The sequence below is a fragment of the Triturus cristatus genome, chromosome 2_2 (assembly GCF_964204655.1).
Source record: "Triturus cristatus chromosome 2_2, aTriCri1.1, whole genome shotgun sequence".
Classification (NCBI taxonomy): Eukaryota; Metazoa; Chordata; class Amphibia; order Caudata; family Salamandridae; genus Triturus; species Triturus cristatus.
Genome location: NC_140582.1, coordinates 356,740,941 through 356,767,705, shown reverse-complemented (window position 1 = coordinate 356,767,705; position 26,765 = coordinate 356,740,941). Strand labels below are relative to the sequence as shown.

The 26,765-nt window shown below is 45.0% G+C and overlaps 1 protein-coding gene across 5 annotated transcripts in view; it reads left to right on the top strand.

Annotated features, from left to right (window-relative positions):
• ZGRF1 (zinc finger GRF-type containing 1) overlaps window positions 1-26,765 on the top strand; it is a 619,324-nt gene that overhangs the window by 499,317 nt on the left and 93,242 nt on the right. For all 5 annotated transcript variants that reach the window (XR_014978114.1, XM_085641436.1, XM_085641435.1 and 2 more), the window contains one exon: window positions 23,666-23,813. Coding sequence is in view for 4 of the 5 variants with exons in the window: in XM_085641436.1 (XP_085497562.1) it covers window positions 23,666-23,813 (148 nt within the window). In the remaining variant the exon portion in view is untranslated. The remainder of the gene's footprint in view (window positions 1-23,665; window positions 23,814-26,765) is intronic.

Here is a 26,765-nt window from a genome sequence, read left to right as displayed (position 1 = left end):
CCACACTGTTTTACTTAGGTTAGTGAGACTGCTGAAAAAAAATTATGAAATAGGGCCTTCCTAAACCTATTTTAACTTGTATTGTGAGGGAGCACCTGTGCTGGACCGGTCTAAAAAGCTCGCTGCTCCTCATTCATTTTGAGAACTTAGGAAATTATTCCCATGTTCAACCCTTGGTAGCTTGCCTGCGAGCCGGCAGGCTTAACTTCAGAGACAGGTATGTAAGGCATTTATAAAAACCAATTCAGTAACTAATTAAGAAACAACTCACAATAAAAATCCAACTCCAATTTATTAAAATAGGAAATATTTTTATCTTTAACACCAAAACTAAAATAATCCAATGTAGGCAACCGGAGATATGATTTTTTCAAGATTTAGCACTATATAGCACATAGAAACCTATAGCGCCTATTCGGACATCTGGTCGCGCTGGACAGGGACAAAGTCAAAGTTTCAGACCGACCTCGATGGAGCCCTGCGCAGCTACCCATCGCGGTAGGTCGCGGTCAAACTTTTTACCTTCTGACTTAGAAACTTTTGTGGAGCTGTTCTTTCCGGGGTCCCTCAAAGCTCTCAGCCAGTCCAGATTCGGTGAGAGTTCGCTGGCTTGCCTTGTGACAAGCTCCCTGTTAAACTTATGGAAGTCAGACCTCCAGAGCTTTCCAGCGGGACGAACCAGGGATCCAGGCTGGCTCGCGGTTGAAGGTGGGCGGCTTGACTCTCGCGGTATATGATGCCATAATGTTGCATTATGGTACCTCCGGGGGAAGAAGGTGTCCTGTTGTCACACTCGCTTCAAGGCAACACTTCTTCGCTTTCACCTTCTTGGATTTTCCTCCGGGAACCGCAAATTGCAACATTACAGCATCATCTATATAACCAAAGAATTAACTCCTAATAGGTGGTAACTGTATATATTTTTATATTTTTCTGCATACAATTAGTGTGCGTCTAGTGTGAACTGATAGGAGTGGCACCAGGGAACTATTTTCCCGAGGCCCTGAAGAAGAGCCAACTAGGGGCATTGCTCAAAACATGTCAACCTTTTAGGAGAACAGATCTATTCCAATTCTCTTATCCTAAAACTTGCCTTATTTTGTAATCATACCGACCAGAGGTTAAAATAAATTAAGGGACACCTGAAGTTTGGGACAAAAATCTTCACCTTTCAACATTGTAATATAGGTCATGGACTGCAAAGCCAAAGAGTTACCATGGGGCAAAGTTTAACCAAAGTCTCTCTGAAGAGAGAGGTTTTAAAAACAAAACAAATAGGCAAAAGTAACAAGAAAGTGTGCAAAAGCTTTCTAGTGATGTTGAGCTCATAGGAAAACTGTGCTCACAATGCCAAGAGTTGCTCAGAGACAGTCCAGCGCAGATGAACATAATGGACTGAAATGAAACATTTAAAATTAGAATCCCACTGGGAGTGTCGCGTATAAATCCAACCTGTAAAGGAGCCATCAGGAAAACGTTTACGGTGGCTCTGAATCTTAGAGCCAAAACCTTCCTGTACCAACATAGAGTATTTTTTTTTTTTAGAAAATATGGTTAACATTTAATAGTGGTACCTACTTCTGGTAATGTGCATGTGTGCACTAATGTTGGAATGGAAACTGTTACTGGGCCCATGCTGATGTTGGAACAAGGTTCTAGACCTGCCCCATGGTCTATGATGGTTCCCACTGCTCAAGCTCTGTTGCCAGTTCCACTCGCATTGATCGATGACACAATGCCCATGTCCATGTCGGACCTCAAACCGACATCAGCTCTAACTCTTCCAATGTGGTACTATGAAATAACTAAATTGCAACCCGTTGTCATGCCACCGGATTCTAACCCGATACAACTATCTGTTGAAGCTCTATTCACTTTTTGACTCTGACCCTGTACTAGAACAATGAGCACCCCAGGATACTGGTGAAGATTGGGACAGGAGGGCCATATGGTTGGCTTCCCCCTGACTAATATTAGGATGCCTATACTTTGTCGTGCAAAATAGCAGTGGGCTTTACACTTCCCCTGAAACAGACCTCGACTCACCACATGGGCCACCATCGGAGGAGAGTGCCTTATTTGTAGTGGTTCTTTAGATGGCTGCTGTGGTGCTAGAATTGCAATTGCCCTCCACTGAGACTAATCTTTTAACAGAGATTTTTCAATCTGGGCCAGCAACATTGGAGCCCTTGCTCCCATTTCATGACATCCTTAGGGATGCCCTGATGTCTAAGTAGTCAAAACAATATTCTTGATCACACGTTAGTTGACTAGAAGATAGCCGAGTCAGGCCTTCACCAGGTGATCCAAATTTGCTCACCAAGCACCATACGGCAGAAAGACTCATTGTGAAGGCTTCGACCAGCAATGTCAATCCTACCCCATTTCCTACCATTCCCCTGGCTAGAGGGCGCAAATGGATTGATGCTTTTGCCAAACAAATGTTTTCTTCTGCAAGCTTGGCACTGCAGTCCATAAATGCAGCTTGTCTATTTGGCTGGTTCATGCATACCTTATGAGGCATGGCCAGCGAGACGTTGCTTACAGTCCCAGAAGACGAAGACCATCCATGATGGGCAGGATGCAGTGAAATCAGGGCCGGACTGGCCGTATTGGGCACCGGGCGTTTCCCCGGTGGGCTGCCAGGTTGGGGGCCAGTTTTAGAGCCCTGGGGGCCGGTTCTGTTACCGGGGGCCGGTTTTGCTCGTAGCTGCAATATCGGCCCTCAGCAACAAAAGCGCCACAAAGCTTTCCGCTACCAAACGCACCTAATCAGCAGACATTGTACAGGACTGTAGAGGCACCAGTCCTCCAACTCATCCTTCGCTTTAGTTTGTCCTCAACAACACATGTCTGGCCAGTGGGACACAGGATTCATTATTTCCTCCCATGCTGACAATTCACCACATTTGACAGATGGATCTGACAGTTTATTCAAAGGGGCTACACCCTTTCTTTTATTTCCTCCCCACTTACCTCCCGAAGTTTGGAGGAGCAGTCATCCATCCTGTTGAAAGAGGTACATCTCATGTACTACAAACTTTCTATTGAACAGCGAGAAGTGAGGCCTTTTCTTCACTGTACTTCCTCATTCTGGAAAGTACGGGGGACTCAGGCCAGTCCATTAAATACCTTCCTGCAGAAGTAAGAATTCAAAATGCTTACATTGGCTTAGATTTTACCTGCACTCGGCACAGGAATCTGGATGATAATCCCTGGACTTGCAGGGCACGTCTTTTCATATACTCTTCCTGCCGTCCCACAGTTGTTACCTAGGTGGGCCGAGAAAATTTAATTTCACCATGCTTCTTTCGGTTTCACCACGGCGCCTCAGGTGTTCACAAAAGTGATGGTAGTTGTCGCTGTTCATCTTCAGAGGTTAGGAGTTCCTGCATTTCCATAGCTGGACGACTCGCCGCTTTGAGTTGTAGACCATCTTTGGATAACAGCAGAACTCTTAACATCATTTGGTTTCACCTTAAATGAGCCAAAGTTGTACTCAATTCCTTCACAGATGCTTTCATTCATGGGGCAAACTGGGACAGGATGAGGTTTAAGGCCTTTCCTCCACTGCAGTGAGTCTGAGTCATTCAGGCTATGACCCAGCTGATTCTGGTTCAGTCCTGGATATTGATTGGAATGGATCTAAAGCTTCTTGCTCTCCTCGTGCATCCTCCTTATCAGCAATACCAGATGCAATGGAACGTGTAACTCCAGTGAATCCAGCATGAAGAATTTCTTCCAGCTGGCCCAAGCTCTGTATGGTGGTCTACCGATCCCACTTTGTCCTGCAGCAGACTGCTCTCCCTTCCACACCCAAAGATCACAGTAGTGATGAATGCATTGCTGCTGGGTTGGGGTGGTCATCTAAGCCAGGTGGAGATTAGAGGTCTCTAGTCTCCAGCAGAAAGCCAGCTCTATATCAATCTACTTGAGCTCCTCCTCCATTACGGAGAAGCCACCGCTGCCACCTTTTTATCACACAAATTTGTGCCGGTGCACAGAAGCACTGATGCAAAATCTTCGGGATCCAGTCTGGCGCCATAGGAATATTCTAAAGGTGAGTATCCACTAGTAAAGAGTTCAAATAAGGCAAGTAACTTGCTCATCACTACTTCAACATAAATACTTTATTACGCTTGTGAGAAAGGGTCATACCACGTGTCCCCCATAAAAATGTCATACAAAAGCGCATTGCAGACATGGAAATGCACGCATTGAGCACAGCCTTGCGACGGTGTGGCTGCGAATCATGGTTGCTACTCAGCGCCTTGAAACGTGACCACCCCGCAACATGTGCGATTATTTATTTTTATTTTATTTTATTGTCCTCATTCTGCCAAATCTCTTGCTGGCGATGCTCTTATAACGGTTGCCAATGTCTAGAGAAGAGCCGTTCCATACAAGAAAACAGCTGTTTCCATTTCCAACCTCTTCGTGGGTTGCCCCGAAACAGAGGAAACCAGGACCGACAACTATATTGGCTTAATCATCGGAACTGCTTGATCGCTGCCTCCACTCCACCAGCAACATCCATACTTTCTCCTGGCTTCTTGCATCACAGGCTATATCCAGCTGACTTGTAGAGACTGAATTCTTTAAATAGTCAGAAAAGCAAGGTGGACTCCCAGACTTCCATAACCTGCAAATTTCCCACCTTGCCAAAAGTATTGCATAAAAAATAAACTTGGAAATCACTGTCTTTGTTTGTTGTGACCCGTCTTGATACAGCCCCAAAAATAAGTTTAGGGTTTACCTTAATCTGTTTCATGTGCGATTCTTTTTTTTTTTTTTTTTTTTTTTTTTTTTTTTTTTTTTAAACCGTTTATTGCAATCTCAAATATATACAAGTATGGGCCTACAACCTTCCGGCCGGCCGCTAGAGTGACAGGAGCATATGACATACATACAAAAAAAGGCTCTTGGCGTTGCAGAGAGGTAAATCAGGAGGTATCAACGACGTGGGCCACATGACTCCGAGCCCGCAATACGGTTTCATTTTATAAAAACACAACAACACAAAAAAAAAAAAAAAAAAAAAAAAAAACCACACCCGCAAGGCAACCCGCAATCCGAAGTGACAGCACGTGCTCCTTAAGTGGGGGACCCCAACCATCCACAAGAATCTAAAGAGGGGAACGGGAAGAAAACAGGGACTGGGGGACCCTGTGCCCGGGGCCGGGGGAGGGGGTCAACTAGGGGGACGGAGCTGGCGAGGCAGCCGGCAGCAGTGGTGGCTCACAAATACCCCCGCGGTAGGCGTTCCAGGGGCCCCAAACTTTCACCCACGCCCCAGGCTTACCTCTCGCCACGTACACCACCTTTTCTCGGAATCATGTGCGATTCTTGTTGCTTTTCTTGACAGTATACAGATTACGTTTAAATGGCGTCTGGGGGCTAGAAATTAAATTGCTGTCTTGTGCTGCCACATAAACATCCTTTAGTGGGTGCGGTTATGTCTGAATCCATTGAGATGAGAAGAACTCACCTTTATATTGACCAATCAAATCTGTTGGCCCTTTACCTCTAGGTGCCCATGTGCTGAAAGCACCAAGAACTCACAGTCCTGTAATCTGCAGGCACATGCATCAAAGGAAAAACCGGTCGCAAACGGGCAGATTCTCAGAATCTGCCCCTTTGCGACCGGTATTTTTGCATTTGGGATGCATCATCCCAAATGCAAAAATCGCAATTTAAGTAATCTCTAAATTGCGATTACTTAAATTGCGATTGCATTTAAGGAATCCCAAATTGAGATTCCTTAAATGCAATGCATTAAAGTAAAAAAATTAGCGATTTCTCTAATAGGGGGAGCAAATTACCATGAAGTTGAACTTCATGGTAATTTGCAAAAACTTTGAAAAATGCACTTTTGTGCATTTTTCAAAGTTTTATGTTGCGCACACACATGCCCTTAGGGCATGTGTGTGTGCAACATATATGCACAGATCAATTTCAGGGGTGCAAAACGATGTCATTTTGACACCCTTGCACCCTTAAAATTGCATGGGTAATTTGCGAGTACCTAATGGTACTCGCAAATTGCTCATGCAATCTCCAATTCATTCCTATGGGCCTGGAGGCCCATAGGAATGAATGGGTCGGCATTCCTTAATTGCGACTCGCAATTTGCGAGTCGCAATTAAGCGATGTGTAGGAATCGCTATTTTTATAACGATTCCTACATGCATAGGCTTTTGCAATTCCTTAATTGCGATTCCTTAATAATCGCAATTAAGGAATAGCAAAAGCCTACGTTGATGCATGTGCCAGTAAGATACATACTGGCCCATGCATCAAAGCTTTTTGCGATTGCAAACGGTGCGCTTCGCAAAAATCGGCCGTTTGCAATCGCAAATTTAGCTTTTGCGATGCATCAAGGGTCAAGGAGAATTCGCAATTAATTGCGAGTTTTCAAATTGTGATTGCATTTAATGAATCGCATTTTGCGATTCCTTAAATGCAATGCAAGAACCACTTTGAAGTAGCAATTTCGCTACTAGGGGGCGCAAATTACCATGAAGTTGAACTTCATGGTAATTTACAAAAACTTTGCAAAATGCACTATAGTGCATTTTTCAAAGTTGTAGGTTACACACACACATGTCCTTGGGACATATGTGTGCGCAACATATGTGCACAGATCAATTTCAGGGGTGCAACAGGGTGTCCTTTTGACACCCTTGAAATTGCATGAGCAATATGTGAGTACCAATTGGTACTCGCAAATTGCGCTTGCAATTTCCAATTCATTCCTATGAGCCTGTAGGAATGAATAGGAAGCTATTCCTTATTTGCGACTCGCTATTTGCGAGTCGCAAATAAGAAATGTGTAGGAATCGCTAATATTATAGCGATTCCTACATGCATAGGATTTTGCGAGTCCTTAATTGCGAATCCTTAATATTCGCAATTAAGGACTCGCAAAATCCTAGCTTGATGCATGTGCCTGATAGTTATGCAACACCTTAACCAAAAACTACAATTTTACCTAAATCCGCTAGATGGCGGCACTGTACTGTAGTGGCAATGCTGCACTACCCTGCTCTAGCCATGTATGATATGAGTTTCTGCGCATCAATCCAAAGGGAATACTTTTTGAGGAACAGTGATTGTTTTGTTGAGATTTTTATTTTGGCTTGCACGATTCGGGAACATAAGACACAACTGGTGGAAAATAAGAACTGCATTTGTATTGCATCTCTTTCTGTTGATGAGGCACCGATGGGCCTTCGGTGGACTGAAGCACGCTGTGGTATATTTTTTAATCATGGGTGAGTGCTCAGCGACATGAGTGTATGTACTGATTCTCTGCACCATTCTGATTAACACGCATTGTCAAAACCAATAACTCTAGAGTTGGCTGCCTGTATTTTGACTTTGTTAAATGCTTGTTTTGTTCTGTCATAGTTTTTGTAAAACTTTATTATTTTGAGTGAGTTGGAGGAGAGAGGCCGCTTGGAAGTAGCCAACAAAGAAAAAGTATTTCCTAAAAGAAAAAGTATTTTTGGGTCGTAAAAGCACACACACATTGCCATAGAAGTCCCTAGCACTTCAGAGAACCACTTTTTACAGACTTGGATCAGTACATAAAAAAAAAAAGTTGTGCATAAGCGTTTTTTTAACATGTGGTTTGGGGCAGCAGTAAGGATGGTGCAGGAGGTGGGGGGAGCAACACAAAAGGCTGGGGTGGAGAAGCAACACTGAGTTATCGGGAAAGGTGGGGGGCAGCGGCCGCTCCTCCGCAATAGTGGAGGAGCGTCACCCCACTGCCTGGCACAGAGCCAGGAAGGAAAAAAGAAACGTATGCTCTAACATCGATCTATTTTTCGTTTGCCGGGTCTGAGCCAGCTTGTGTAGGGAGGGGCGGGGCATGGGAGGGGAGAAGTTGTACGCATATGTGATTGGCCGGCTGTCTCAGGCCGACTAAAACACACATGCACATTTGGGTATCTCCAGCTCGGCTGCATTCAGCAGCAGCCGGGCTGCATAAACCCCACAGACTCCATGACCTGACCTGAGCGGAGCGTCTTTCCTGCACGCTCAGGCCAATAAATGCTCTGCTCTGCAGCATAGTGAGTGGATGAGAGTCCCTTCCCAGGGGCTGTTGGGACCAGGAAGAGGACAGCAGGAGTGACTCGGGAGGCGGCCGGCGGCCTGCGGCTTCAGGTAAGCTATAAAAAAATTATTATTAACATGCCCTCACGCACTCAACCCCACCCAGCCACCCACCCCTCGCTGCGCTCCCACCTCCCTTTGTTTGTGGCGGCTGCCACTGGTGGGGGGCAGCAAAGGGGGAGACTGGAGCAACCGGCAAGAGAGAATGAGAGCATGGTTGAGGGAACCAATACATTGTATGGGGTGAGATTGAGACCGAGAAGCAACAGGTGTCAGAGAAGGAGGGTGCAGGTCAGGGAAGCAACGGGGAGGGCGGGGGTGAGGGGAAGAAGCAACGGGTGAGAGATCAGTGTGGAGTAGGCAGGGAAGACGCATATAAATGAGAAAGCAACTGAGGAGAGAGAACACAATGGTGAACACAACATGGAGGGGTCAGAGAGAAGCACACAGGTGGCAGGGAACAACACAGAGAGCAGGGAGAGAGAAGTACACGATGAAGAAAGCCGGGCAGTGTGTGCACTCTCAAGGAGTGGTTAATCCAAAAGAAAAAAGTAGTGCTTGAAAAGCAGATAGTTGAAGCAAAGGAGCCAGTCAATCAAAAGAATCAGTAAAGCAGCTATGCTTCTTTGGAGCGCAAACACAAGATTGACAACTTGGAGCACAAATTAGAAGCAGGCAACTGAAAGTGACAGGAATGCCTGTAAGCAATGGGTGGGTACCAAGTCCCTGTAAGTTCTTGGTTAGCCCACAGTATTTCTCGCAACAGACACTGCATGCACTGTCTTGCAGGCGCTACCTAAAATGCCACTGCAGGCACCTCTAAAACCAGTGTTGTAGCAATTATTGCGATATGCACAAGCTGACATGTTGGTATGCTCCTTCTCTTTGTACATTAAGCCAAATATTGGGGTGATCATTTAGCCATACATTTAAGAATGATGCACAACTAGGCAACTAACCAGATTGCAAAACAAAGGTAAAGACACGCTGACACTGCTGCAAAATGTTCCCAGTCAACTGACTTTCAGAATTCAACACCCATGGCAGGCGCCCCGATCTCAATTAGCTAGTCGAGGCCTGTATTACCAGGCACTCAGGAGTAGGGTCCTGAGATAGAAAGGCAGGGTCACCTGGAGCAGGTCTATGACAAAGTGCCACTTATTTGTTAACTGGTGGGTGTTGCACCTGGCATTTTTAACAGGTTTACCTCCAGACATTTTGCTTTTGGCCTCCTGTTTTTGGCCTATTTATCACTGGTTTTAGGACTCTGGGCACTTTACCACTGCTATTCAATGCTAAAGTGCATATACTCTCCATGTAAATTGTGTTACTGATTGATGTATCCATGATTGGCATATTTTATTTACTAGAGAGTCCCTAGTAATGTGCACACGTGCCCAGGGCCTGTAAATCAAATACTACTAGTGAGCCTGCAGCACTGGTTGTGCCACCTACAAAAGTAGCTCTTCCACCTGTCACTGCAGTGTCTGCACTCGCAGTTTTAAACTGCCATGTTGAGCTGGCAAGTGCACCACTTGCCAGGCCTTACCCTTCCCTTTTATTACATATAAGTCACCCCTAAGGTAGGCCCAAGGCAGCTCCATCGGCAAAGTGCAGTGTATTCAAAAGGTAGGTCATGTAGTGGTGTATTTTTATACTTCCTGATAGTGAAATACTGTGCATTTCGTTTTTCACTATTGAAAGGCTTTCTCTTTGATAGGTTAGCATGGAGTCTGCCTTGAAACACCTTTCCAATGCAGATTCTCATTGGAAGATGATAGAAAGTTGGAGTTTGGGATGTCTGAACTCACAATTTAAAAATGCACCTTTTAGTAAAGATGGTTTTTAAATTGTGTGGTTAAAAATACCACTTTTAGAAAGTGTTACAGCAAACGAATGCTGACAATGCAAACATTCTCCCCCAGTCAAAAGATCTGGGTTAAATCCATCGTTCTTTTGCCCACTACGCCACCCCAGTTTGGACCCAGCCATATGCAAATCAGTCTTGACCCTGTGCCTCATGGGAACAGTCCAGACCGAACTGCCAGGCCAGGTCCTCCCTGGACCGGAAACAAGCATCCTGGGACCAGTTTCAGGGTATGTCACCCTTCTTCAGCCAGGCTAGCTTGAATCCAGTGGCACAGTGAGCAAGGGACCCACGTCTGGGCATACCCATCCCACTTGGGGCGAAAAGTGTAACAGCAAACAAATGATGGACGGAATGTTGACAATGCTAACATTCTCCCCCAGTCAAAAGATCTGGGTTAAATCCATCCTTCTTTTGCCCACTACGCCACCCCAGTTTGGGCCCAGCCATATGCAGATCAGTCTTGACCCTGTGCCTCATGGGAACAGTCCAGACCGAACTGCCAGGCTAGGTCCTCTCTGGACAGGAAACAAGCATCCTGGGACCAGTTTCAGGGTATGCTCACCGTGCCACTGGACTCAAGCTAGCCTGGCTGAAGAAGGGTGACATACCCTGAAACCAAAGTTGTTTAATTCCAGTCATGGTATGTGGTTTTCATTGAATACATTTCCAAAAAGGCATTTGTAATATAAACAGTAAACTTTATATTACAATTTGTTAGACCCGGGATCCCTGGTTGGCTGAGGTAGGTACTTTATGCCAAGTAGGGACCCGCGTTCCAACGTCAAGGAACTCACCCCCTCCGGTAGCTTGGCACGAGCAGCCAGGCTTATCTTCAAGGCAAATGTGTAAAGTATTCACAACCACACTCACAATAATCCAATGATGACACCACAAATAGACTCCACACGGTTGTTAGGCCAGCAAGTCCCTTGTAAGTTCTGGCGGTATCAATGAGCACTTCTAAACATTCTCCTGTACTCCTAAAATCATATCATACAGTCGTAATGCTAGAATGAGATACTTGTGCAATGTAATAATACTGTCATGCGTAACGTAACAATCAGGCACTTTGCAAGATCAAATAATGCAATGCGTGATACCACCACCAGATATGTCGTTCTGCAAAAATAAGGCAATGCATATACACTAATCAGGTAATTCGTTATGCAAGAGAAATGCAATGCGCAATACGCTAATCAGGTAGACCGTTATTCAGAAACAATGCAATGCATCATATGACAATCAGTTAGTTCGTTATGTGGCATGCGTCATACATTAATCAGGTAGTTCGATATGCAGAAATGAGGCAATGTGTAATATGACAGTCAGGTACTCAGTTCTTCAGAAATGGAATAATGCGTAATACACTCAGGCCCCGGTCACCGGGCCTTAGGCGGTCTCTCCGCCTCTCACAGTTGCCCCTCACACAGTACGATGTAATCCCAAAGTGCAGCTCAGCACTCCGGCCCCTGTACCACCACTCTTTTGGCGATACGGGCCGCGACACGAGCCGAAGCAGAGGCTCGCGCTGCCAACACGAGGGAGAGGCCGAGTGCATCGCCCTCAGAGCCCGCGTCCGGCCCCAGGAGTTGACACATGTTACCTGGGGGGCGTGAACTCACTCTCCTCGGTCAGCGGCTGGGCCTCCAATGCAGCTTTGTGAAACGGCAACAGCGGCTCGGGCCGGCAACTCAGCTCCTCCGGGACTGCCGGTCCGGGCCGATTCACTTACGAAGATCTCAGGCTGCCACAAAGCACACGCACACAGCGTCGCTGAATCTTCCTTCATTCCGGGTGCTTGATCACTGGGCACTCCACACACGAGTCTCCGGCTGCACGAAGATCACACGCACGGCGTCGCTGAGACTCACTTTACTCTGGTGCACACAATGACACGGCAAATCCTCACAAAGGTCTTACGGTGCACAACGCACCCGCACACAACGGCGTTGAGACTCACTTGGATTCCGGTGCACACAATGACCAGGCCAATCCTCACGAAAAACTTGCGGTGCACAACGCACCCGCAAATCACGGCGTTGAGACTCACGTGGCCTCGGGTTCACACGATGGCAAGGCAAATCCTCACGAAGGTCTCACGGTGCACAACGCACCCGCACACAACTGTGTTGAAACTCACTTGGATTTCGGTGCACACTACCACTGGATAATCCTCACAAAGGGGTTCAGGCTGCACAAAGCGCACGCACACCGTGTCGCTGATCCCTGCTTGGACTCCAGGTACCCCCGATCACAGACCCATCCTCCTGAAGATTTCAGGCTGCACAAAGCAAGCACACACAGTGCCACTAAGACTCATTTGGACGCCAGGCGCCTACGATCACAGGTAGTCCTCACGATGTCTCAGCCTGCAACAGGCACTCTCACACAGCGCCGCTGAGACTCTCCTGGAAACTTTGTTCCTGTGCTTCCAAACAGGGAGCCAGCTCACCTCAGGCCATTGGGGATAGTTACTTCAGGACACAGCACACAGCAAAGTCCTTCAAGTGGGGGGACACAGCACACAGCAAAGTCCCTTTAGCCTTTCCTTGTTTGAAACAGCAAACTGCACGCCAGCTCCAGATCACACAGCAAGAGCAGTCCTATCCGTCAGTCTCTTCATTTGTTTCTTCCTTGGCATAGGTCCTCTTGACCACGAAGTAGCTCCAGTCTTGTTCACACTTGATCAAGCCATTCTCCAAAGTTCAGGGGCTTCAATCCTCTTAGTTATACCCCTCAATGGCTTTGAAGTATTTGTGCTTCAGGGGGCACTGACCCCTGCTCAAACCAGTTCTGTGTGCCTCCCTGCCACGGACACCTTCTTCCTTTGTTTAGTGGGGGTCTGGATTCTCAATCACTCAGCGGGTGATGGGACAATTGTTTTATAGCAGCAGCCCAGGCCTCTTCACCTCTAGGGGCTTCTCCTCACCCTACACTCCAGATGCAGGTCAGCCTGTTGCTGTCTCACCTCCTCCCCTGGGTCAAGACATTCCCCAGATCCTATCGCTTTCAAATCCAGACAGTCAATCCACAGCCAGGCAGAGACACACAGAAATGTCAGAGCACAAAAACGCAGCCACTTTCAAAAGAGTGACTACTGAACACACAATGCAAAAACCACCTACATAAAAGATGTGTTATTACATTGTGAGTTCGGGCATACTAAACTTCGAGACACACAGAAATGTCAGAGCACAAAAACGCAGCCACTTTCAAAAGAGTGACTACTGAACACACAATGCAAAAACCACCTACATAAAAGATGTGTTATTACATTGTGAGTTCGGGCATACTAAACTTCGAGATACACAGAAATGTCAGAGCACAAAAACGCAGCCACTTTCAAAAGAGTGACTACTGAACACACAATGCAAAAACCACCTACATAAAAGATGTGTTATTACATTGTGAGTTCGGGCATACTAAACTTCGCCTTTCAATCTTAAGCCTTTGGGAAGATAGGCTGGGAAGCATATTACCCAGCCTCCCCCATTCCGTCCTATGGGCAAGATGGCCTTTCAACAGTGAAAAACTAAATGGAGATTATTTCACTGTCAGGACATGACACACACCTTAGTACATGTCCTACCTTTCACATGCATTACACCCTGTCCAGGACCCCAGACCTACCATAGGGGTGTCATAGGTGCACAGAAAGGGAGGGGTACTTGACAGAACAACATGGCAGTTTCACAAACTGCGCGCAGGCCCTGCAATGGCAGGCCCCAGTTCCCTTTTTAAGGCTACTTGTGTGGGTGGCACAAATAGTGCTGCAGGCCCACTAGTAGCGTTTGCATTACCAGCCCTAGCACACATAGTGCACTTTACTAGGGACTTTACTAGTAAGGCAAACATACCAATCATGGACAATACATTACCATTACTTTATACAGGGAACACTTACACTTTGACACTGGTTAGCAGTGGCAAAATGTCCAAAATATCTAAGTTGGCAATATCATGTCAGAAAAAAGGTCTAGGCGAAAAGCAAAAAGTTTAGGGACTTTAGCCAAAAAGGGCCAAGTCCTACACAATTCATAAAGCAATTTACTTTAGATGTGTTTTTTATCACTGTCTTTCAATACTGTTCTATTTTTCCTAAATTTGCAAACCACTTATTTAGTACACACATAGCATTCCGGTTATGGTGATAGTCAACACCTACAATCAGGGTTTCAAAATCGAATGAACAAAATTTGTCTTTATGATCGCTGGCCCTTTTTTAATGTCAATAAAGAATTTACAGTTATTCTGTTGGATAATCCTTCCTCTAAATTTAGCGTATTCAGTTGTTTTGTGGAATATTTAATTTTTTTATACAAATAGGACTCAAATGTTATAATGAACCAAATGTGGAGATTTATTTTATTCACTGTATTTTTGAGACACAATAAGAATTTACTGTTTTTCTTTTGCTCTCCATGCTTTTATTTCTAATGTTCCACTCAGAGTGTCTTATACTTTCAGAAACTTTATAAAAATGCTTAGTTAGTCCGGTTACAACTGAACAGTTTGTTTTGTTAATAAAATCTCGCCACATGTATTATTACTTTTTGTAGTTCTATTATGGAAGCTTTTCGCATAGAGAGTTGATTTTGTTTTTGAAATGGTCTTACTTTCTGTGTTCTTATGAAGTTCATTTTTTTAAGCACAAAAATTTGATTTTAGTTTTCCTAATTACATAAATTTGTAATATTTTTTCATTTTTGTGCTTAAGATCTCAATATATTTTAAAAACAATTGTTCTGAGTGTTTGCAGTAGGGAGAGAATTTTTGCCTTCACATTGCATTGTTGCAGAAATGCCAAAGTTCACTAGTCTGTCGGGTACTACTTCATCTGTTTGATTACTTGAGTTTTCCTCCTTTTTTCTCTTTTAAAAGAGGGCTATGCTTCTAAAAAATAAAGGGCAAGCCTCACTGAAATTTGCAGGGGGTACATAGTAGAATTCCACTACTGTGTCCTGGGCGTAACATCATTGATGGTTTTCTTCTGTTTATGGGCCCTGCCCTTCAAGGATGGATGCTTATGTCTGCTGTATTAATCCAACTCTAGTTTCACTGTGGAAAGGGGGCTGTAGGAAGGTATGATCCTTCTAGCATGGTTACCCCCACTTGCTACCTGGTATCAGTGTGGTTTGGACTAGTCTGGCTGGGATCCTGCTAATCATGAACCCAATCACTGTGCTTCATCCCTAAATTTCATGGTAAGTACTTTTGGCACCTCCCCAATTGGCTACTGGTGTTCCCTTGTAAGTCCCTAGTATATGGTACTAAGGTACCCAGGGCATTGGTACACTAGGGGTCTCCCATGGGGTGCAGCATGTATTATGGCACCCATGAGAGACCACACAAACTGTGACTACAGGCCTGCCATTGCAGCCTGTGTAAGCTGGTGCTAGCACCACTTACGGCAGATATAAGTTTCTATATATCTGAATCCATTACACTTAAAACCTATAAGTCACCCCTAAGGCAAGCCTTACAATCCTGAAGGCAGGGTGCTGGATTATAAGTGTTAGGGTGCCCTGCATGAGAAGGATACCCCCTATAAACCCCGGAGTCCATTCTCCAGCTTTGTAAGTGCGGTCAGCCATTTTGATGCATATAGTGGCCATGCATCATTACGTGATGGCTAACTATATAGTGGATGTGCCGAACCTGGGCATGTTTGATATCAAACATGTTAGAATCATACCCCTACCCCTTTACCGGTGTTTGAGGTATGATTCCATGCACTAGAGGGGCTCCTCTGTGAAGCACCCAGTACTCCCGGTAACAGCCTTTCAGGGTCTGCTAGCAAGCTAGTGCTGCTGCCAACCACACACATGATTCTGTCTTCCTGCCGCTGAGCTGAGCTCGAGCAGGGGAAGGTATAACAATAGGTTTCCTGTCACGGAGATGTGACCCCTTCCCAGACAGGACTTAGTGTATTGAGCTGGGGTGGGGGTGATTGGCAACACCACCAGACTACTTGAAAGGGCACGTTTGGTGACCTCCATCCATTCTCTAGTTAGAGCCAGTTCTGGGAGCCTTTGGCCCCCACTCTGGCACAAAACTGGACAAAGGACATGAGAGTATCCTCCCCTCTGTCCAGCCCCGCCTCTGGGAGGAATCCCTGAGGCATCCTAACCCTTTTCTGAGGGTATAAAAGGATGTACCTCTGGGTGAGATTTGTCGTGGGACAAGACTCATGCTTGAAATCACGTCACTCTTTGACTGTCTGGACACTTGGACTTCGCCAGGAACCGAGACTACATCAAGAAAGACTCCTGCTGCTCCTAGTCTGGCTGTTCTGCAAGTCTCCTTCATCGTCTGTGTCTGTGCATCATCCAGGATCTTCAACAGACCTGTGGGCATCAAGGACACCCAAAGTAATCTCCCTTGGAGTGAAGGAGTCACTACCCTGCATCTGAAGGCACTGCAAAGAAGCTGACCAGTCTGCTGCTCCTGACTTCCCACGGACTTCGAACGGCTCAACAACACAGGTGGTGGTTCTTCAAATCCCTCGAGGCCTGATCTGTCCTCTCTTCAATTTTGAGGCTAGCATCCCTCATCAGAACCTCTGGGGCTGGACACCTGTGCACCGCGTTGACTTGCCGTTGCCAAGGCTTGTTGGCTCTGCACTCCAGAGATCTTCGGGCTACAAGAAACCCCAGCCTCCAGCATCTCTTCCCTCCAAGATCTTCGTCCTAACTGGATCCTCTGCACCATGGTCCTTCATCTTTGGTGAACTGCTCGAGGTCCTCTTGCAACTCCCATGCCTGTGGGTCCTCTTGAGGGTCTTCTCTTGCTTCAGTGGGCTCCCCTGCTTGTTCGGGCCTGCTCTGACTCTCCTGCACTTGGTGAGTCCCTTGAACCTTACTAGTCCCAGCGTTACTCCTTCATCGTTTTCCACATCAGTTGCTGCTGCCAAGGCTTGTTGGTACTCCCGTTGGACACCGACCCTCTGGATCGCTACTTCCGACGTGGGAGAGCTTGTGAACGGCTCCTGGTCTTCCTCAGCATCGCCTGATCCTCACGGCTGGAGCGTCTAGGTCACTGTCATCTCTCCTGCATCTTCCATCATCGATGGTCATTGATCTTCCGTGCCTCCTGGTCACCTCCGAGCGGCATAGTCTCTGTCCCCTCTGCTTGCAGGTTCCTTTCTTCAGGAATCCACCCTTGGATACCACCGGACTCTTGCACAGTCTTCGTCAGTGGCATCTATACTGAAGTCCTCCATTGTGGTCTACGGCGGTTTCGGACGTCACTTTGTCCCTATGCACCCTGCTTCCCTGGTGTAGGTATCCTGGTTCCTGGGGTATCCACGGGTGGGGTGACTCTCCAACCTTCTATCTTACACTGGGGTTCCTCAGGGTCCTCTGGGAAGGGCCCTTCTTCAAAATTGTAACCACAACTTTCCCGTTGACTTCTATTGAATACACGGCTGTGTTCCCACTCTGCACACAGCCTCCGTAGTGTTCCTGGGTACTTACCTTGGGGTGTTCCTAGGATCCCCAGCTCTTCTGAGTCTACTGGTCCAAGCCCCAACTTCGGCCGCAGTTCGCATTTCACTTTCTTAGTATATGGTTTGGTCTCCCCCTGGAGACCACTGTGTATTGTGCTTACTTACCTGTTTACAATTGAAGTATTGTGTGCATTTGTGTTGATATCTTTGGGTAGGATATATACTAATGTGTTAGTGAGTATTGTATAATAACTAGACATATTTTTCTAAATACACTTTGTGTTTCTTTTTCATTTAATCTACACTACATGATTACATCTGGTAAAACAAGTTGTTTAACACTCCTTCTGGACTAAGCCTGGAGGCTGTTCTCCACAGCTACCACTTAGAGAGCTTTCTATGGTTATCTAAGACCACTAAAATCATCATAAGGGTTGTCTGGAGTAGTGCAAGGTGCTTCACTTAAATAAGTGTGCCCCATATACTAAGCCAGCCTCCTCCATGGGCCACCTGAGAGCCCCCTCCTGTTGACCCTATGGCTGATGTGAGAAGCTACAGTCAGAGAAATGTGTATTTTCTCACTTAAATGTGGTAAACTTTCGTTAGCCTATAAAACAAGCATTGGCATAGCCAAAAGGTCTTGCCTTTGGGACCTTATAAGTGTTTAGCCATGTAACAGTTGCATAACTAAATACTTATAAGGTCCCAAAAGCGAGACCTATTGGCTATGCCAAGCGGCCGTACGACTGCGAAAGTGATCACGATCGCGATCAAACATCAAAGCGGCCGAAGTGAAAGTACTCGCGTCAAGCGCGGCGCGCGCAGCCGCGCACATGCACTGTAGGTCTAGGCTGGCCTGGTAGCACTTTTTGGAGCCCTCTCAAAAAGTCTCGCCTGACCCAGCGCATGCGCTGGGTCAGGCGAGACCTAAAAAGTGTCTGCGTTAACCAAAAAAATCTTTACTAGGGCGGTATGTTAGCATATACTAAAGCTAAACGATTGTATTATATGTTTCGGCCTTTCTGATGGCGAGGTTTGAAGGACACCTCCTCAACTGGATCTTGTCTTATCTTATGAATAGATCAAGCATCATATCAATATTACTGTTTACCCCTAAACCACACAGTATCAAGGGTTGAATTCTTCAAGAGTTAATTACCTCACCAGTCCTCTCTAAATTCTATATCAGCGCATAGCTTCAACTTATCAAATACTTTCACCTACCATGCCTTAAATAGACACATGATACCCAGCTAATCCTTAAATTGGATAAACCTAATGAGCCTAAAGTTTCAAAATAGGTGATTGTCTCAGACCTGGTGACCAGTTGCTGTTAACTAATTACCTCAACACACGGGAACTGGAAAACAATAATCCACTGAGAACCTGACCTGAAGAGCTAGGAGCACCACCAAAGGAAGTAAGAAACCTATGAATTATAATGGACTCCGCCCCCTATGAACCATGAAGTTAACACAGTAACAAACTACATTTCATACCATGTGGACACTGAAGCATATCTTCTCACACTTAGAATTCCCACAGAAGATCAAGGCAATTACTTCTTTTGTTATAGCATAAATGCATTATGCCAATGGTATGACTGTGGCATGTCAAGGTTAGTTATCACATTGCACTAAAGGATTCAGAATACAGTGGCATGGCTATCATACCAACAAAGAAAACTATCAGGGGCATTTCCTTCTCTGTCCAAGCTGCTAAATTAAGAATTCACTTGCAGCATGGAAACAAGCTGTTAGACCTGGCACTTCTCGGCGTGATTACCCCTGTCTTTTTGCCTCTACTTCTGCTATTTTTGACTGGCTTAGATGCTTTGGATACTTTGCCACTTCTAAACAGTGTCAAGGTGTAAGTTTTCCCTGTATAAAGTAATGGTAATTGGTTGTCCATGATTGGTATGTTTACCTTACTAAGTGAAGTCCCTAGTAAAGTGCACTATGTGTGCCAGGGCTGGTAATGCAAACGCTACTAGTGGGCCTGGAGCACTATTTGTGCCACCCAGACAAGTAGCCTTAAAAAGGGGAACTCAGGCCTGTCATTGCAGGGCTACGCGCAGTTTGTTAAACTGTCCTGTTGTTCTGTCAAGTGCATTCACTTGCCAGACCTTACCCTTCCCTTTCTGTGTACATCAGACACCCTTATGGTAGGTCTAGGGTACCCACTGGACAGGGTGCAGTGAATGTGAAAGGTAGGACATGTACCAAGGAATGTGTCATGTCCTGACAGTGAAATAATCTCCATTTCGTTTTTCACTGTTGAAAGGCCATCTTGCCCAGAGGATAGAATGGGAAGGCTGGGTAATATGTTTTCCATCTTATCTTCCTAAAAGCTTAGGATGGAAAGGTGAAGTTTAGTATGCCTGAACTCACAATGTAATAACACATCTTTTTATGTAGGTGTTTTTTGCATTGTGTGTTCAGAAGCCACTTTTTTAGAAGTGGCTGAGTTTTTGTGCTCTAACATTTCTGTGCGTCTCTGCCTGGCTGTGGATTGACTGTCTGGATTTGAAAGCGATAGGATCTGGGGAATGTCTTGACTCAGGGTAGGAGGTGAGACAGCAACAGGCTTACCTGCATCTGGAGTGTAGGGGGAGGAGAAGCCCTTAGAGGTGAAGAGGCCTGGGTTGCTGCTATAAAACAATCGGCTCATCTCCTTCTGAGTGATTGAGAATCCAAACCGCCACTAATCAAAGGAAGAAAGGTGTCACTGGCATGGAGACACCCAGAACTGGTTTGAACAGGGGTCAGTGCCCCCTGATGCACAAAGACTTCAAAGCCATTGAGGGGTATAGCTATGGGAGCTGAAACCCCTGTACTTTGAAGAATGGCTTGATCAAGTGTGAACAAGACTGGAGCTACTTCGTGGTCAAGAGGACCTTTTCCAAGGAAGAAACAACTGAAGAGATTGAAGGATGGGACTGACCCTTGCTGTGTGATCTGGGGCTGGCCTGCAGTTTGCTGTTTCAACCAAGGAAAGACTAAAGGGACTTTGCTATGTCCCCCTGCTTGAACGACTTTGCTGTGTCCTGAAGTAACTATCCCCAAGGGCCTGAGGTGAGCTGGTTCACTGTTTGGAAACACAGGAACATAAAAGTTCCTGTGTTGGGAGTCTCGGCGGCGCTGTGGGAGCGTGCCTGTTGCAGTCTGAGACCCTCGTAAGAACTGCCTGTGATCGTGGGCGCCTGGTGTCCAAGTGAGTCTGTGTTGCTGTGTGCATGTGCTTTGTGCAGCACTGAGACCTTCAGGAGGATAGTCCTGTGATCGGGGTCTCCTGGAATCCAAGCAAGGATCAACGACGCTGTGTGCGTTTGCTTTGTGCAACCTTAACCCCGTTGTGAGGATTGTCCAGTGATCGTGTGCACAAAGCAAACACACACAGCGATCAGAATCCAGGTGAGTCTCATCGACGCTGTGAGCATTTGCGTTGTGCACTATGAGACCTTCGTGAGGATTCGCCTTGTGATCGTGTGCACCGGAATCCACGTGAGTCTCATCACCTCTGTGTGCGGGTGCATTGTGCACTGGAAGACTTTCGTGAGGATTCGCCGTGTTGTCGTGTGCACCGGAGTAAAGTTACTCTCAGCGACGCTGTGCGTGTGATCTTTGTGCAGCCTGAGACCTGTGTGTGGAGTGCCCAGTGATCGTGCACCCGGAGTGAAGGAAGATTCAGCGATGCTGTGTGCATGTGCTTTGTGGCAGCCTGAGATCTTCGTAAGTGAATCGTCCCGGGCTGGCAGTCCCGGAGGAGCTGTGTTGCCGGCCTGAGCCGCCGTTGCCATTTCACAAAGCTGCTTGGAGGCCCAGCCCCTGGACGAGGAGAGGAGAGTGGGTTTGCGCCCCCCTGGTAACGTGTGTCGACTTCTGGGGTGGGGCTCTGGCTCGAAGGGAGACACTCTCGGCGTCTCGTTTTGGCAGCGCGAGGCTCTGCTTCAGCTCGTATCGCGGCCCGTATTGCCAAAGGGACTGGTGGTACAGGAGCCGGAGTGCGAAGCTGCACTTTGACATTACATCGTACTGTGTTGGGAGCAACTGTGAGAGGCTGACTGAAGGTCAGAAGAGGAGGCAGAGAGACCGCCTAAGGCCCAGTGATCGGGGCCTGAGTGTACTACGTAGGATTCCATTTCTAAGAGCGGAGTACCTGACTGACGTATTACACATTGCAACATTTCTGTATAACGAACAACTTGATTGTCGTATGACGCATTGCGTTGTTCCTGCATACCGAACTACCTGATTAGCGTATTGCGCATTGCATTATTCCTGCATAACGAATTACCTGATTAGTGTATAAGCATTGCCTCATTATTGCAGAACGACATATCTGGTGGTTGGATTACGCATTGCATTGTTTTACCTTGCAAAGTGCCTGATTGTTGCGTTAGGCGTTTCATTCTTTTCATTGCAGAGTGTCTGATTGCTACGTTACATATTACAGTATTTTTACATTGCAAAAGTACCTGATTCTAGCATTACGAACTGTATGACGTGATTAGGAGTACAGGAGAATGTTTAGAAGAGCTCATTGACATCACCAGAACTTACAAGGGCTGGCTGGCCTAACAACCGGCCAGGAGAAATATTACACAACCTCATATGTTGGTTTTATATCGTGTGGTCTTATCGTATATCTTTTTACATAAAGTTTATACTCGTTTTATAAAACTCGTGTGAAGTCTATTTGTGGTGTCATCATTGGATTATTGCGAGCTTGCCTGGCTGCTCGTGCCAAGTTACCGAGGGGGTGAGCGGGGCTATCTAAGAAGGTGACCTTCCTTTCCCTGTCGTTGGAACGCGGGTCCCTACTTGGCCTAAGGTACCTACCTCAGCCAACCAGGGATCCCGGGTCTAACATAAGCCATCAATAACTACCTGGAATTCAGGAGAATGGTGAAGACATGGACATGGACTTTATCAACTGGAGACAACTGACCAGCATCACTCTGCTACCCACCTGTATCATAGGAACCTTAGAATCCTATTTAGTACAAGGAAAATAAATCACCCAATTCTCACAATTGAGTAAAGTCAGTTATAACCGAAACAATTGAAATACCTCCAATTTTGTTACAATAGCCAATAGTAGATGGCAAGAAAAACAGTATTTATTCATGAGCCAGTGGAGACTACTAACTAATGGTTAAGATTGCATAAGCCTTGTATGTTGTTTGTAAATAAAGGCTTTCTAGAATGTGTATTAACTATAAAATCTGCAGGGACGTATCTTCTGAAATCTCAGTAATTTGCCATTCCAGTCAAAACACAGTTCTGTGCTATATCTTTAAACACTCACACTGAGTTGATTAAATGTCACTTTATATTGTTCTGCATAACACAATCTATCCCCATACATAATGAAGTGAAATACAATGCACTCATGGCATTACAAAACTTACTTGTGATTTTATGCATCAAGATAGTACTAATAGTAAAGCACCCTGTTATCTTGAGTACATTAAATTAACATTACACATAGGATCTTCACAAAGGTGCAATAATGGGCATGAGGATAACATCCCAAACTGTTTGGCAAAGACTGGAAGGAGCATGACTAACTAACTGCAATCCTTATGTTTGACTAAATCACTAACACTGGGCTCCCATGGAGTAGTGCTCTGCCTTCTGAAAATTGCTTCAGTACCTCACCAGGGATAGAATTTGTATATAATTACCCATACCTTATTCATTGGAGAATGACTTCGAAATAAAACAGCTAAATATTTAAATTCAGCTGCATTTATCAGGGGAGCATGTGTCATTGAACATAGTTTTGACATCAACAGCTATCATGGATTTTGAACATGTTGAGTACCATCTAGAATAAGAACTCTCTAACTGTGTCTGTGTTGTTTATGGTAATGGTTTTGTCATTTCCCATCACACACACATTCAAGGACCTACAGAAGTTATGACCACCTACATGCACAATGGCATCTCCTTCCACCAACCACCCAACTCCTCCACTTTGTAGGACTCCTACTCTCACACATGTACCACTGTAACAGTTATTACTAGATTGTAAATACAATAAATGCAATATATTCCCTTTAGTAGAGCACCCAGACTTTAGTTTGTGTGCCATACATACTCCAGTCTGTGTACAATACACAGCTTTTCTTTAAGAGCTACATTATGAGTCAAGATGTATGTTATTTGTTATGCATTTCATTAATTACCAAGAGGGTTAATTTTAGTATTACCTGTTTCTTTAAGCTTACATGCTGGGTCAGGAAGTGACAATGAACAATTGAAGGAACTTCTTAGCCTGATGAAGGAGGATATTACACCAGCTGAAAGGGTGTTTGTTAGAAAAAGTATTGAACAACATAAACTCGGCACAAACAAAAAGCTGCTGGGAAAGGTATGTTTCAAACCAACAGAAAATAAAATGTTAATTTTTATATTTATTGTTTCTAGTTCTAAGGAATATGAGCTAATATACCACTTTATACAAATGTAATTTGCCTTTGCGTGTGAACAAAGAGAATAGTATAATACGAGCAGTTGAAAAGACTTGGTAGCACAAAGTCTTTTCTACACTAATTGCTTGTCTGTTCGTTTGGCAGTACATTATAAATAGACTGCAAGTTTGGACATCAGAAGCCATCTTGTATCATAAAGTGTAGACCAATATGTCTTCATCCATTTAGCATATCTGTTAACTAGCTCATATAAATACAAACACCATTAAACACCTGGTTATTTTTATATTGTAGCATTGAAGTTTAAAGAGTAGTGGTTACTGCTTTAGATCAGTTGTTTATTCTGCATATCAAAACATATTTTTACGACAGATTTTTTACATATTATATTCTGCAGACTACATTAAAAACTAAGCTGCATATATTGTCATAGCAGTAGAGGTAAGATTCCGCAACAGCGTCTGGTATTTTATATGGTGCTTCAGTGCTAGCTTGTGTTTGCAAGATCAGATAGTCCTCCCTTGCATCTTTCTACAGGAAGATTGTTGCTCAAAGACATGCATTTTCTTATTTATTTGTGATCAGTGCTTATAATTGCCTTCTGTTAACCTAAACACGTTGATCCCTGTCCTGCTTTTATCAGAATCTTAGAAAGAACTGATCCATCCAGTTAGGCAACTTCCTGCCACTAAGTGATATCAGGGCTGCTGAATTACCTTGAATAGGTTCCATCCATGCCACTAGCATTTTTGTGAAGCGTTTGACACTATTGGTTTTGAGGACTTAACTTTGGGCCACTATAGGGTGCTTTGTCATGGGTCCTTCCTGAGTTCTGGGTTGCTAATATGGCCTTTGATATTGATTTAATATTTTTGCCTTTTCCTGTAATGGAGGTCAGGAGTTGATCCGAGTCGTCCGTGGGATGTTAGTGCACTTTGTATAGCATATGCCAGTACAGCTATCTGACCCAGAAACCTTATTAGATGCAATACTTTGATTGCCTACTGGCATACGGAGTCCTCTAGTTTATCTTGCATGTCAATTTGTATTCTAGGTACTGCTGTCTCAGTAATGTATTTATGCTGTTAATGGGTAATGGCAGATTTATCAGCTGTATAAACTATTGTTAGAATTAGAAACATATCTACATTTTCGTCTTCTGAAAACATCTTTGTAGCCTTGTTTTCATTGATCATCCTAGCCTTTAAGCTGGATTTCAACATTTTCTCATCTTTATTAATTTTGACATACATGTTCTGCCCAATTCCCAGAAATGATTAGTTTGTTATAAATTTACTTGGCCTTTAAGCAATATGTGTTGCTTTGCTGGCACATGAAACTAGAGCCCTTGAATTTATGTTTTTCAGCCTGTCAACTCCTTCACCAGTAATATTGGTTCCATCAACATTTAGGCTTTTCAGTTAGCTGCAGTTGCCATCATCTCTCCACGATCCACCGCTTTGAGAGCATTCCATACCAAAGAATACAGGACGTTTTCTGTAACCATTCAGTTCTAAGTTTATTTAGTTTGATGTCTTCACTCACCATAGTTTGCGGTCTTCTTGAGTATGTCAATCGTATTATTTCCCGGCGGAAATTTCAAGCAATGTTGTTGTCAGGGCATGGCTAAAGACAGTAATACTGCCTCTGTCTACTGTGCCTAGAGTGAAAAAATGATATATGCATGTAGAGTTTATCAAACATGGTAGGTGAAGGAAAAATATTTGGAATAAAGGTGAAAAGAACTCCAGGTATCCCATAAATCAACTTTCCAAACCGGATTTTAAGGCACTTTGATGCCACCCGTATAATGTTACTCAAACTATTCCAAGGTTTGTCTAATTCACATAACAAGTTCAAATTAAGGTCTCCTTCCTAATTGTGGTACTTTATCCAAATTGAGCTGGTTCTAATAAACTAGCTCCAAAAATTATTTCTGTCCTTGATATGTAGCATGCATTCCCTTTTAGAGCCATCTTCGGGAATGAAAAGCCCTTATTTATAAGGGTGGCTATCCCCATCACTTTTTCGGAGATATTAGGAAAAGCTGTTAAGTGCCCTTCCTAAAGGCAGCCCTCTGGACTGGAGAACGGGTCCCATGAACCCCCCCAGACATTCTCTTGCAGGCGGTGTAATCACTGCAAGGGGATCTCTAATCCCTCTTGAAAAGGCAGGCGAGTGCCGCCTGCATTTTGAAACACGAAGCAGCTTTGAAGCACCCGCTCCATGTTTCACTAGAATGTGCTGCCCCCAGGTTAGCATGAGCTCACGGCTGCCCTGGGGGTAGCGCATTCATCATAATAGGGCGCACTTTTCCTGTTTGCGCCCGGCGCACCTGTGACGCAAACAGGGAAAGTGTGCCCTTATGGTAATACAAGCCCTGGTCTGCTTCTTCATTTCTTGGCACTGTTCTTTTGTTGATCATGTTCTTCTAGACCCACAGTCACTGCTAATAGGGGACTGCGCCCTAAAAAATGTTTTGGGCAACTCTTGCATTTGTGCCTGTCTGGTTGTCATTCACTTGCAGACCTCTAGAGTTAATCTAAGGATTGTTTCAGATGGGTGTCATTTCCAACCTCAGTGTTCTCAGACTTACATTCAGATGCATAATGCTCTCTAAGAGGTAGGATTTTCTGAGGGGTTCTTTGTCTCTCTTCTCTTCCTCCTTTGCTGCTACAGATGCTGAACCGTTTGAGTTACTGGTGCAGCACCTTAGAAGAAGAAGGCATCAGTATTTTCGTTTTTCTGTACTGGTACGTTTCACCCTCATCTAAAGTGATTATCTAACCAGAGTTGTTCTACTACTTGTAAAGCTTCTCCCTGCTTTCTGTAGCCTGGTGTGTGTCCCACTTCTTTTTCCTTTTCATATCAAGTCACACCAGAACTGTGCT